Source organism: Egretta garzetta, unplaced genomic scaffold (genome assembly GCF_000687185.1).
Source record: "Egretta garzetta isolate BGI_Z169 unplaced genomic scaffold, ASM68718v1 scaffold76, whole genome shotgun sequence".
In the NCBI taxonomy this organism is placed as follows: Eukaryota; Metazoa; Chordata; class Aves; order Pelecaniformes; family Ardeidae; genus Egretta; species Egretta garzetta.
In genome coordinates this window covers 225,026-237,752 of record NW_009259859.1, presented here as the reverse complement: position 1 = coordinate 237,752, position 12,727 = coordinate 225,026, and the positions used below count along the sequence as shown (strand labels likewise).

At 38.3% G+C, this 12,727-nt stretch overlaps 1 protein-coding gene across 1 annotated transcript in view; it reads right to left on the bottom strand.

Moving 5' to 3' along the window:
- Positions 1–12,727, bottom strand: part of KHDRBS2 (KH RNA binding domain containing, signal transduction associated 2) — a gene marked incomplete at its 5' end in the record, with an annotated part of 238,048 nt that overhangs the window by 28,265 nt on the left and 197,056 nt on the right. The window contains one exon of the mRNA XM_009640019.2: positions 3,826–3,908. Coding sequence (XP_009638314.1) covers positions 3,826–3,908 — 83 coding nt within the window. The remainder of the gene's footprint in view (positions 1–3,825; positions 3,909–12,727) is intronic.

Here is a 12,727-nt window from a genome sequence, read left to right as displayed (position 1 = left end):
TGAGACGGGGATTTTTACTTCTGAATAGAATGTCTAGGATTTATATTTTTAACCAAAGACGTTCAGGAGGTAAATCTAGCTGGCAGAAAGGGTTTGAGTGTTCTCTGTCTGACTTCCAAGTGTCTAGGGAGTAGTGTATAAACTTAAAAACTACTGAATATCTCTTGGTATGTCTGGGCAGGCAGATGTACTTAACGCTGAAAACTATCTTCACACTGCGTGGAAGGGAGAGGAGGAGAGAGGAAAAAGAGGTTTCACTGAGAAATTCGAAGTGCAGTGCAATATTGCCCATGGGAAGTACATCAGATGTGATGCCCACTGAAATGTTTGTTTCCTTGTTCTCTTTGGTATTGGACAAAGCTTTCATTCTAATTACCTTAAAAACTGTATTTTGACATCAGTATGAAGAAATTTCTAAACTGAGCAGGGTTTCTAAATGTCCTTGCTAAACCTGTAGTCTTTCATGGAATGTTGTAAGTAATGGTTATAGACACAGTTGGGAAGGGCAGATAGTTGCTCATTTAAATCTTTGTCCTGAGGTTTCATCCCATGTTCTGAGTTGTCATTACGAGACAGGAAGATGGGGAGGAAAAAAGATGGCTTTAGATATACAGCTTTTGTTAGGTAAAGCAAGACATACCTCACGCAATATAGATTGTATTTGTCATAGTCCATAATACTCTCCTTCCTAAAACAAGTCTCCCCAAACATAATAAAGTACAGGTGGCACTTACCATAGCAAGGGTCCTGCTGTTCTCTTTCTTGACGTTGCTCACGGTGTCCATTTCAAAGTGCTCTTGAGGTGCCTCTTAGCTCATTCAGCCATGCAGACATATTGTGGGTTTCATTCCAGTCCAATCTCGAGGGTCTGTCATGGTCTTTCCACAAGTGACCCCATCCCCCTATTTTCAGTCTAAAAATCAGACTGTTGTCATGAAGGACAGAGAGATCTGTCTGGAAGGGTGGTAGCAGTAGAGTTCATTAGAGAAGGACCTATACAAAGTATCTTGCTGGGCCTGCAACACTGTCCCTCACTTTTAGTACAAACCTTCAGATAATTGTGCACAAAAGTACAGCATTTATCTCTACTTGCACCTGGATGGTCTTGGGGCTTGGTATTTTTGGTGTTCCTACTAAATCATAATCCTATCTCACAGCACAGTGGTGTATGGCAATAGCATGCTCATTTTCTCTGCTGTTGGCAGAGCCTAATTAATGAAAAAGTCTAAAGCAGACCTCTTGGGCATTGAGAGACTAAGGACCCCGAGAAGGAATATGTATGGGCAGAAAGCCTCAGGTGAGCAAATGGGAAGTAGATGTAAGGTCTGGAAGAGAAAGGTATAGGTAACAGGGGTGGTGGCGGCAGGCTACCCAAACACTACCTTCACTCTGTGCATTGGGTGAGTGTAGAGGAACAAGTCACGACTTACTGTGTGCTCTGCTCTAAAGCACACTTCATTCAACTTGTATTCAGACCATCCACTGTGTCTGTCTGTGTGCCCCACCCCCCACCCCAACACATTCTTCTATATTTGAAGCAATGAAGAGAGTAATGCTTGGTCAACATACATGGTGAGACAGACGGTCAGACAAGTGTTTGCACCTTCTCTAAGAATTCCCATATCAATTCCTTAAGGAGCCATAAAAAAAGCAAGTGGAAACCCTGCCCTTAACATGAACAGAAATCTTGGTGCTCTGCATTAAGCCACTAACTACATTTTTTTCTCATCTCATGCTTTAGAATTTCAGTCAATCCCTGCAGAGGGCAGTAACGATATTTTTCTTGCTGATAACAGACATTGTCTACAAGTTTTTTTTTCCTGTAAATCACACACTGGATTAGATGAATAAGTACTTTGAAGCTGTACTACTTATCTTCTTTGTTAGGTGAGCACATGATAGGTCTTGCTTACATGTCTGGAGTGTACTAATAATAGAGATCTGAGACTGGGAGAAAACTTTTTGATACATGCATCTAAATAAATATTTTGGTCATACCGTTTCATTGTATTGTACTATTTTGGCTCACCAGGGAGGCATTTCTGTTAAACTAAATGGCCAATAAGGTACACAAATCCAAATTGCATATCTAATGGTCCATTTGTTCCTTAAATCTTTGAAATGAGAAGTGTGTTGTTCCAAAAGTGCTCTCTTTGAAATCAGTAAACTACTTGTGGCATTCAGCGACGCTCAACATGGATAAGTATGACTGCATGTCCTACCTTATACTACAAAAAGAAATGTTCTAGTTGCAGATTTTTAATAGATTAGGTATCCTGGAGGTAGCTCACATTAGTAGAAAACATATCTGATGACTAAACTTAATAGCTGTTTAATTAACAAAATTATGTGACTCTTTATATGTTTTCTTTCTTGAGTCAAATTATCACCGCCAGTTCTAGCTGGATTATAGTATGCTCCTCATAAACTTGATATGTTTGTCATTTAGTTGCCTGGGACATGAACTTGCAATGAAATTACAGGTTAATTCAGATGATACAAAGCAATGTCATAGCAGAGATATTTCCAACTAATTATTATTTTTACACTGGAGGCAATATCTCCTGTGACAATTCACTATTGTAGCAAAAGATGGGCTGAATTCTTTTCAAATAAGTTGCAGTACATTTGACAACAAGAATATCTACCTACACAATGACATGATGGGTGCAGCTAGTAATGTATAATTACTTAAAAGTGTTGTTAAAGTATACTTGATGGGGTTCACATTTAGGTGTGACAAATCCTTTTAAATATACTTCACTTGTTATAAAAATACTTACAAAGTGTTTTTTTATCAGCTCAAGTGCCACTCAATACAACAGTTCTGGAGCTGAACAGGCATTTTCATCAGCAAAGCATTCAACAAAAGAGATGGTTAAACTAAAAGCATGTTTAAGGTCCTCTGGTCTTTTGAAGTGCAGAACGCTGTACGCAAATATCGCTTTCTTGCCTGGTGAGAATCACGCTAACTCAGTTAAAATCTGTGTCTTTTCCTGTTAAAATTTCATTTGCCTTTCCACAATCTTACATACACTCTTAGCAACCCATAAGAGCATTTTCTGACTAAGTGGCTGAAGCACCCTTTTATCCTTCAGCTTAACTGTGAAAAAGATGTCATTCCATATTCAATAAACATGGACCAACTGCTGCATTAATACATGAACGTGTGCGGTGTATGAGTAGGTAAAAAGTAATATTTTTGTTGCCTCACTTAAGTCACACAAATCATAAAAGATGTGAATGTAATTTTCCTCATTATCACACACAGTAAGGACATAAAATAAGTTTCCAAACTCGGTTGCTTTTATCAGTTCTGAGGGTTGCTGAGAAAGTAACTGGCTGAAAACAGTTTCAGCCTTGCCTCAGGCACGCAATCCCCTTCTATAGTTTACCTTAATGGTGGCTGCCAACCAGTGGCAGATATTTACCATCATATTTTTTTTTTTCCTTCTGACTGTGCCCAAAACATTGTAAAAGTCATAAATATGAGATGCCCTTGAAAACTCCACACTAATAGAGGAAAAAAATTGCACAAACAAGTTCAGAATGACATCAGGTAGGAAAATGATGCAATCACTTGCTTTTTAAAAGAGAATACACTTAATGTGCACTAATTTTAAAAGTATAGCTACTTGCATTTTTGCTTCATCTAAATAATTTTGTATATAAACTCCGATTACCATTATTACTTTTTGACAGCTGTTTAGAGTACTGTGAGATTTTGTGGGATTTAATGTGGAAAATAAAACAGGAAATTTAAATGAAAAGCTAAGAGAAAAAAAGCGTTCCTTGAAAAATTAATGTAAAAGTACAAATGCTTACCTTTGTGTTTGGGTGGCATAACTGTTATCATATGCCTCGTAGCTTGGATCATCATATTCACCCCCATATCCATCATCATATCCCTAAGGGAAAAGTAGAACACCATAGCTTAGAAGAGTGATAAATCAAAGCATATTATCAAGCTGTAAAAGCAACTTGTGTCAACATATACGTGCTATGTTTGCCCAGTATTCTGTAAAACATGCAGCCTACTGACGAGAATTCTGAATCGTGAAGAACAACCTGTAAGTTGCAAGGGTAAAGAAATCAGTTACTCATTTAAGAACTCAGCCTATTCATTGATAAACTGTGGTGTATTGTCCAAACCAGAGTGCTTCAGTGGGTTCTATGAAGAATGCCGATGAATGATAATGAAAACAATAATTTTCTAGCAATTTTTTTTTACATAAATGAATCCATAAATACCTATAGGTGAAATGAACAAAAGGCAGGGAAAATATATTGACTGTACAACATTATTAAGAATGTTTATGTGATAAGTTCATAATATTCAGCCTATTTAAAAAAATCCAAATCCAAACAACCTATGAGAAACAATATTTGTGCATGTTTGTGAAGTAATGGGTTACGATTTTTATAAATAACTTACAGTAAGCACCTTTTCTTTCATGAACATCCCACTCTCTTTGAAGGCATGCTTTTCTGTGACAAGTTAATGTACACTTTAATACAGGTTCCTCCCATGTAACTTAATGGTCCTAACTGAAGGGCTCAGACAAACGCTCAGTCTGCCTGAAAGACAGAAGTAACTTCAGAAGGTGGTTCAGCTCATCTACTGCCTGAATCTTCTACTGAGGGAGCCATGGGCAGTTATGATCCATTGTAGCTGCCTCTGAACCAGGAACCAGACAATAAATAAATAAAGAGATAATTCAGGGGATGACTTCTGACATGCCCTTTTCATACAACAGGACAAGAGAGTAGGCAAGAAATGTGGTACAAAACCACATTTTTTTTTCTCTCTGAATTTTGGGAGCCAATGTTTTTAGTTAAATAGAAACCAAACATTTCATAATCACAAGAAAATTTTCCTGTTACGGGAAGTGCTAAAGGAAATAAGGGGCTTAAAAATCTTGAACTCAATATTAATTACAGCAGAAGGCGATTCCTCCCCTCCCCCCCCCCCCCCCCCAAGCTATGCAAAGTTTAGTTAGGTTGGGGTAGAATGGGCAGCATGAGACAGCTCCAAAGTAACAGCAATCCAATAAACAATCACTCTGCTACGCTACCATAACCACATGAAGTACAGTGTTAGTTTGGTAATTCATTATTTCTGCTAATTAAACTCCGTAATGGTATTGAAATAGACTTCACTGGCACTGCTAATTTAAAGAAAACATTCAAAGGAGGAAGCATTCAGTTATGTCCGCTTAGGCCAAGCATATTTAATTTGCCTGTTCTTCTGGTCTCCCACCCAGCCGTGCGCGTGGATTCCAGGTGGGGGATTTCACCCCTGGGGTGCTGCATGGCCTGAAGGACAGACAGGATTTTGGATGGTGGCTCCACTTCTCAGGCACCTGCATCAGCTGGTAGCAAGGGAAAGCCTTTCTGGGCAGGAGGGCGAGTCCCGTTTTGAGACTGCGGAATGGCCTCTCCCAGACTCTGAAGTCCAGACAAACCCCGTCACCTTCCATTTCAGGCAGAAACGCACCAGTTTGACTTGCCTTCATTAGTATAAACTCATAGCAAAAAGTACAGTTAAAGACATCTCCCTGCAGACTGCAGTGATACGTTTAACATTATATAGCTAAATTCACAATCTTGCTTCTGGGGACAGGGTGAGAGCAATAGTGAGCCACAGGAGACAACTGGCAGTCACATCGATTAGTACCCTCCTGGGCGGGATCCTGCTACTGTGGGGCTGAGGGTGACACAAGTTCCTATATAAAGTTGAATAGCCAGAGGGAAGACATTTCAGCATGCTTACCCACCCTGTGAGAGAACAGGAAAGGCAACAATTACAAATTAGCGCTCTCAGTTTCTTGACGCCTGAGGTGGATTGACGCTCAGCGCCAGCAGGGCAGAGAACACTTGTTAGCACTTGACACTTCTGTGGGTTCACGTTACAGATTTTAACAGCCTCCCTAAAGGCTGAGAGCAGGTCAATACAGTGCAAATGGTTCAAGTGGAATGGTTGGAAAACAGAGAGAGAGTAAAGAAGCACAATGTATCTTTAATAAAGAAAAATTATTTTCTGGATAATGTTCCCTCATTTGTGTCAATCTGTATAAGAATTATCTTCAAGTCCTACAGGTGAACTATTTATGTAAGGTATATACAAGGATTTTTTCAAAGTTTAATACTGTGTATCATACCCAGACAACCTTGTCCCAAAGAACCCTTTAGGCATCTAGAATTGAGATCCAAAATAGCTCCTTTCACATCCCTGAAGTGCCTCAAACTCACTGAGAATTTTTCTTCTCTTTAACCTTCAGCTCCCCAGAACCTACAATTTTAATGTCTGAAAGTGTGCACATTCTGAGAGATGAAACACCCAGCTCTCATGTAGACCCTGTTAAGATCCAGAGGTTATGAGTCTGAGGATGTTCAAATTCACATATTGTGTTCTCTGTGTGTGATGATGACGGTTCTCCCAGGCACTTCTGTATAAATCCATAGACCAGAACCCAAGATGCCCTCTCCAAATGCAGTTTTTAATGTAAAAATAAACAAACCATTCTAAATTGATAAGCATTCTGTATATGTATGCTGATAGGAACAGAGCAGTCCTCTTAGAGAATCTAAGTTACTAGTGCTGTATCCTCACCTCACTGAAGGCAAAAGGATTGATTACCCATGCTGTCAGTGTTTTTAATATGACGTTTTTTCTCCTGTATATTCTACGGTTTCATTTATTTCACCAGAAATCTTCACATACATGTGTATAACACTTAGATCTTCCATCCTGTATGTAAGTTCTAATGGTTTTTAATTGAGCTCTGAGCTTTTCAAGCAGAAATATCTCAGATAAAGCAATTTTGGGCCTGATCTGATCAATGTCCACCACTGGAGAATCCATCTCCATGCTCATCAGAATATTAGAACACTTGCATGAAAAGTTGATAGGGTCAAGCCACCCAGTTTCAGTGAAGAAAGCACTTCCCTAAATCTTCAGAGTTCTTTGAAGAAGTTAATGAGGGCACAGATAAGCAGGACCCCAGGGAAACAGGTTCCTTTGAACTCCGAAAAGTTACTAATGAGGTTTAATTCTCAAGGCTATCCAAGGGACTGGGGTTGGTTGCCTGGGAAGACTCTTTTCCTGTGTGAGGAACCACTGCCATTCAGAAGGAAAAGGTTACTGGAATGAACTGAAAAATATGGAACGATTCTCAAGGCTATCCAAGGGACTGGGGTTGGTTCTGCCATTCAGAAGGAAAAGGTTACTAGAATGAACTGAAAAATATGGAACATTCAAAGTCAAACTGATAGCCATTTCTAGGCTAGGTGTTTATGTCAGGGTGTCTTTATCTCAGGTATTTCTTAATAAAAAATCTTTCCAAAACATAAGAAAAAGACCTCTTTACTTCATGCCAGGGAAAAGGAAAGAGTCTTTCAATGACTACGACTTGCTCTGGCCTTACAGTGATACATCCTGAACTAGAGATAAAGGAACAGAAATACACATCTGGAACTGCAATGGGGTTAATAATGTTTATAAACAATCCTGGATTATTTTGAGGAGTTTTATTTTTTAACTCCAAAAAATACTAACAAAAAAAAAAAAGAGAAAAATTAAGGAAAATTTTAAAATACAGCTCAATTCAAGAAAAGACTAGTTTGAAAATGAGCTTATTCAAGTATGTAACAGTCTCACCTCACAAAGTGAAGATAGGAAAACCTCTTAGAAGAATCTCAGAATAGTATTGGCAACACTCACTTCAGGAACAAATATGCACCACTCTACCACTGATAAAGAAAATTATAGTCAGGAGAAAAAAGGGTGTAGAAGAAAAACAGAACATAATTGGAAAAAAGACTTATATTCTACTACCTGGGAGAAAGTTAAGTATCAATTTGATTCAACACCCATTGAGAAAGGTTTTATTTTTTTTTATTTACTCAAATCCTCTCCAACTTTCAGATGCTGAAACAAATATTAGAAATACAAAGAGAATAATTACAACCAGTAACAAGGGTATCATAATCTAATGCAATCTGATCTCTTTAAATGGATTTCCTACTTAATGTTAAGACCCTATTTCAAACAATAACAGTCCACACTCAAATGGTAAATCACCTCTTCTCTGAATAGCCTTAGAAAATAGGATTTTCACAGCATGCTCTGAAAAATGGTAGGTTTCAGCTCTGGGAAACCAAGAAGGAAAATAATTCTGATACTTCTAATAAAAACTGCCCTACTCACAATATTTTACACATGTTCTGGTAATACATGATAAAATACATTGTAAGGAAGTCAAAACTATTTAGTTTTTAATAGAAAATACCCCAATTCTTTCTAAAGTGGCAAACTGCAAAATACCTAGACCTTTTTTTAAAAAAAAGCAAACCACAACCAACAGTAAGTCAAAGTAAAGTGAGTTATGCAACTCTCTACTTTACTTGGCAAGTATGTGAGCAAGAAAAATGTCTGCAGCCAGAGAACCAGGGTGGCCCTTCTCATTAGCTGCACCCAGCAGTACACAAAAATTAGTACTGTACCTCAGAGAAGGTGAGGTTATAAAAATCAACTTCTAATTGTAACTGTAAGTAAAACCAGTTGTTTCCCAGTAAAGGGGCCTTTGAGTAGTTTCCACTGTTTTCTTCTCCTTGCTTCTATAAATCTGCAAATGCTGTCTCATGCTCTTTTCATAGAATCATAGAATGTTTTGGGTTGGAAGGGACCCCCAGAGGTCATCTAGCCCAAGTCCCCTGCAGTGAGCAGTGACACCGCTAACTACATCAGGTTGCTCAGAGCCCCATCCAACCTGGTCTTGAATGTTTCCAGGGATGAGGCCTCCACTACCTCTCTGGGCAACCCGTTCCAGTGTTTGACCACCCTCATTGTAAAGAATTTCTTCCTTATATCCAGTCTTTTCTGTTGTGACTTGGCCACTTCCATATTTTCTCACACATCCATATCATCTTATCTTAGAAGGCTAAAAGCTAGTTGTCTACCGCTGACCTAGAGAACTTTCTAAATGAGAACTTTCTTTCCAATGACTGTAAAGAGAGCACGGGACGGATGCGCTAGATTTAGATAACTAATCTTTAGGTATGAAAGTTAGTTCACCGTTTGAAGGAATTTGTTGCTTAGAGACAGCTGAGCTTGTAAAAATCAGTGCTTCCAAGCTTAATTTTGAAGCAACCTGAGATCCGGGATGCAATCAGAATGCTGTGAATGATGCATGGGGATGGGTGGGCACATCAGAATAGCTCTCAAACAGATGGCACTCTGTTCAGAGAAGATCTCAGGTTAGACACTCTGGCATGCAACTGGCTACACACCTACATCTCCAGAAATGCTAACAACTATAGGAAATCTTAAATCCAACTCTGGAGAGAAAATAGAGAAATACATCTGGGAAACCTTCTCCTTCCAGATGTCTGACTCATGCCCTTGGCTAATCATTCTGCCTGTTTGGCTTAATGAATCTTCAAATTTTTCCTGCAAAGAGCATTTAAGGTGATAAAATCATGTCACAGAGAAATGGAAATTTTAACCACAGTTAAAAGTGGATCACAGCTATTATACTTGGACCTGTACTACTGTCACCTCCTTCTCAACTTGTTCCTTTTGAAAAAGCAGCAGACAGTGTCATCATTGTGCGTTCACGACGATTTGCGCGTGCTGAACTAGTTGAGCCTCTCTAGATTGCTGTAAAGCCCCCCCCTTACAGTCTTCCATCACAGTCACACTCATAAGTTCGGTGTTCAGTCCCCAAGTCTTTCTGCGGTGGGGGGAGCTCTGAGTAGATGCAGAGGAACACATCTCTATATTAATTTAATGTCATTTAGACAAAGGACAGTTCCCCTCTACTGACTGCAAAGAGCGGTAAAAACTGTAATTGCTTTAGATGTGGAGTATGCAGTGTTGAAAAACTGCAGTCAGAGCTGATGAATCTCACTGAAGTACCTGGGAAGTTAGTCTGGTGCTGAGCAAGGATTCTCAGAATTATAATTTATGCTTAGAAATTGAAATTCTGATGAAATTATTCTGTAGGTATGTACGCCTGCTATCATAGTTGGCCTTTGATTCTTCTGCTATACCTCCAGGGTCAGAAAAAAGAGAAAATAGACATTACCAGTTTGTTGAGGATGATATATATCCCCTGCTCTAGTGAGATCTACCAAGCGTTTTGAAGACAAACTCAAAGATGAGCGGCACTATATCCACCAAAATGATAAATAGTAGTAATAATAATAATACTGCTGAAATTAAAATGGGAATACTAATCAATTGAGAAATCAGGGTGCTATGTTATGGACTTCACAAAACTATATGAACTAGAGTCTACAGTGTTGAGACAACTCAGAGATGTGCTTGCCAGAGGCAATCTCAACACATTCAATCTCCTAACAAAATCAGTCTTATTCTTCACATCCTTGCAATGGGAAACACCTTTATAACTGAATGGTAAAACATATAGAGGCAAACATTTTTCACATAGTCATGGAAATAGAATTGAAACTTCAGTATAATCGCAGTCACGGAGATTTTGCAAATTCAAAGCAGAGAACATAAATGAGCTATCCATGTCCTCATAGTTCAGCAGTTTAAATAAATCTCACATTGAACAGTTAGGGTAGTAAGAGTGAGTGAGACTAAGCAAGGTTACTACCCAGAAGTCCTAAAACTGATTGTATGCAAGATAGAGATAGGTCAGGAGCCACAGAAGCAAAATAGCTGTGCAGTGCCAAAGCATTCACAGTAAACCAGAATCTCAGATACTTCTACAAATTGCTGTGTACTTTCCTAAATGTAGGTTTCTCTTTTTTTTTTTTTGGTCTATTTTTTCTGTGATTTTTCAACTAAATGCAAAATGAATGAAAAACACTTAAAATACATTTTGGTGTACTGAAAAAGAAAATCAGAATGGAATAAAAATGTAAAAGAAAATCTAACAGAAATGAGACTTTACCTACCCCTTCCATATTTGCAAGACTGTAGCCTACAGCATAATTTGCTGCTGCAATTATGATGCTACAACATTCATGTGACTAACATCTTCATTTCTTCAAGTCTTTCTGTTAGCTCTCCTGTGCTCATGAAGTCACATTAAACCTTCTAATTCATGTGTCAAAGCTCCGTATAATCAGCTGCTCGTTACATCCATTTAACTTGTTGCACTTTCCCTGTCCCCTTGCCTTGCTGCCATCAACACTGAAACCATCTCCTTTCCTATTTGTCTTGTGCTTTTTTTCCCCCTATTGCCTCTCCTTATGGAATAGCATCCTAGCTAACCTCACTGCCAATCCTTTACTGAGTTCCTACTGCACAGGAATGTCTTGCAGAAATATCTCTTTCTTTTAATATCAATAAAATTACTTTTTTTAGTAATAAGCAGCAAGTGGAGATGAAAACTAATCCAAGGTATCTCCTTTGTGTATCTGCAGTAAGTTGCATTTTTGCACTTGTCTATGATTCCGAGATCCCCGAGGAAAGGATTTTTTAATTGTTATTTTTACTGATGACGTGTATTGCTTTTTATAGTACTTGAGTGAAATTCTATTACAGTAGCAAGTTGCACTGGAGACAATATATCACATAAATGGCATTTAAATGAAAGACTATTTTTCCCTGTGAACTGCAATGAAGAGAGTAGAAAGCAGCCTTCAGCTGCCAAAGGAGGATGGGCTGTAGTGCACCATTAGTTTTAATCTCTTTATCATATCTAATATGACTCTTTCCAAAATTTCAAGCAAACCAGATGGTGAAATTCTTGTGCATCCTGATGCTCCCCCAGCTGTATAATCGATAGATGGAGCTGGCATAAAATCTGTTCATGGAGCAGTAAGATTTCTTGTATTGTAGATACAGAAATCATTGCAAGTATCTACTAAAGACTGACAACTCTTCTGTCTCAATTTAGCAATTTATTGATGGTTTAATGCATTTCACAATGGTTTGACTTGCTAGACACAATGCCTTAAATTATTTCAACCTTAGATAAGCTTTGTAATAATCCAGGAAATGAAATTCCCAGGTCTTAAATGGTTGGGAATTCCAAGGAATCCTTTTTATTTTCCAGCCCTTGAAAATCTGGAACACAGAATTATCCAACTCAGAGCTTGTAAACGTGCAGGTAAATGCTGAGGTACTAGAGAAGAGCAGAAATTCTTTGATAGGTGCTTTACAGCACCTTGAATTGCATTTAATTTTAAATCAATTTTAACTCTGATGTATTATGAATACTGGAAATACACAGATTAGATACAATGTGGCGAAATGCAAGATAATGTGCTCTAGTAAATACATCCTCAAATTCTATAAACTGCCAGTGTCTCTGAATTTACAGAATTCCCTCAGGAAAAGACTTGCAGGAGTCATCATGATTAACAGCCAAGAGATCTGTCCAATTTGACTGCAGCATCAAAACAAAAAACTCCACAAAAATAGCCTCATATTTTTTATGTCCAGAAAAGAAAATACATAGGTTAACTCCATGTGCAATCCCATTGGTTTTGATCTCTTTTTATTGTCTATTTAACTATATTTAAACATTAAGGATGAGTCAGTAATACAGAACAGTGACAAAACCTCACAGTGGAATTGGAGACAATATTGTTTAATGTGCTCAAAACACAGGGCACACAAAGATTTATTTATTTCTTAACCCCGCAGCAGGTCTAGATGAGAGTTCCAGCATTCTTAATGCTGGAATCTTTATATCCTAATCTTTGCAAGACACCCCACAACTTTTTCATAAATTACATCTCCTGC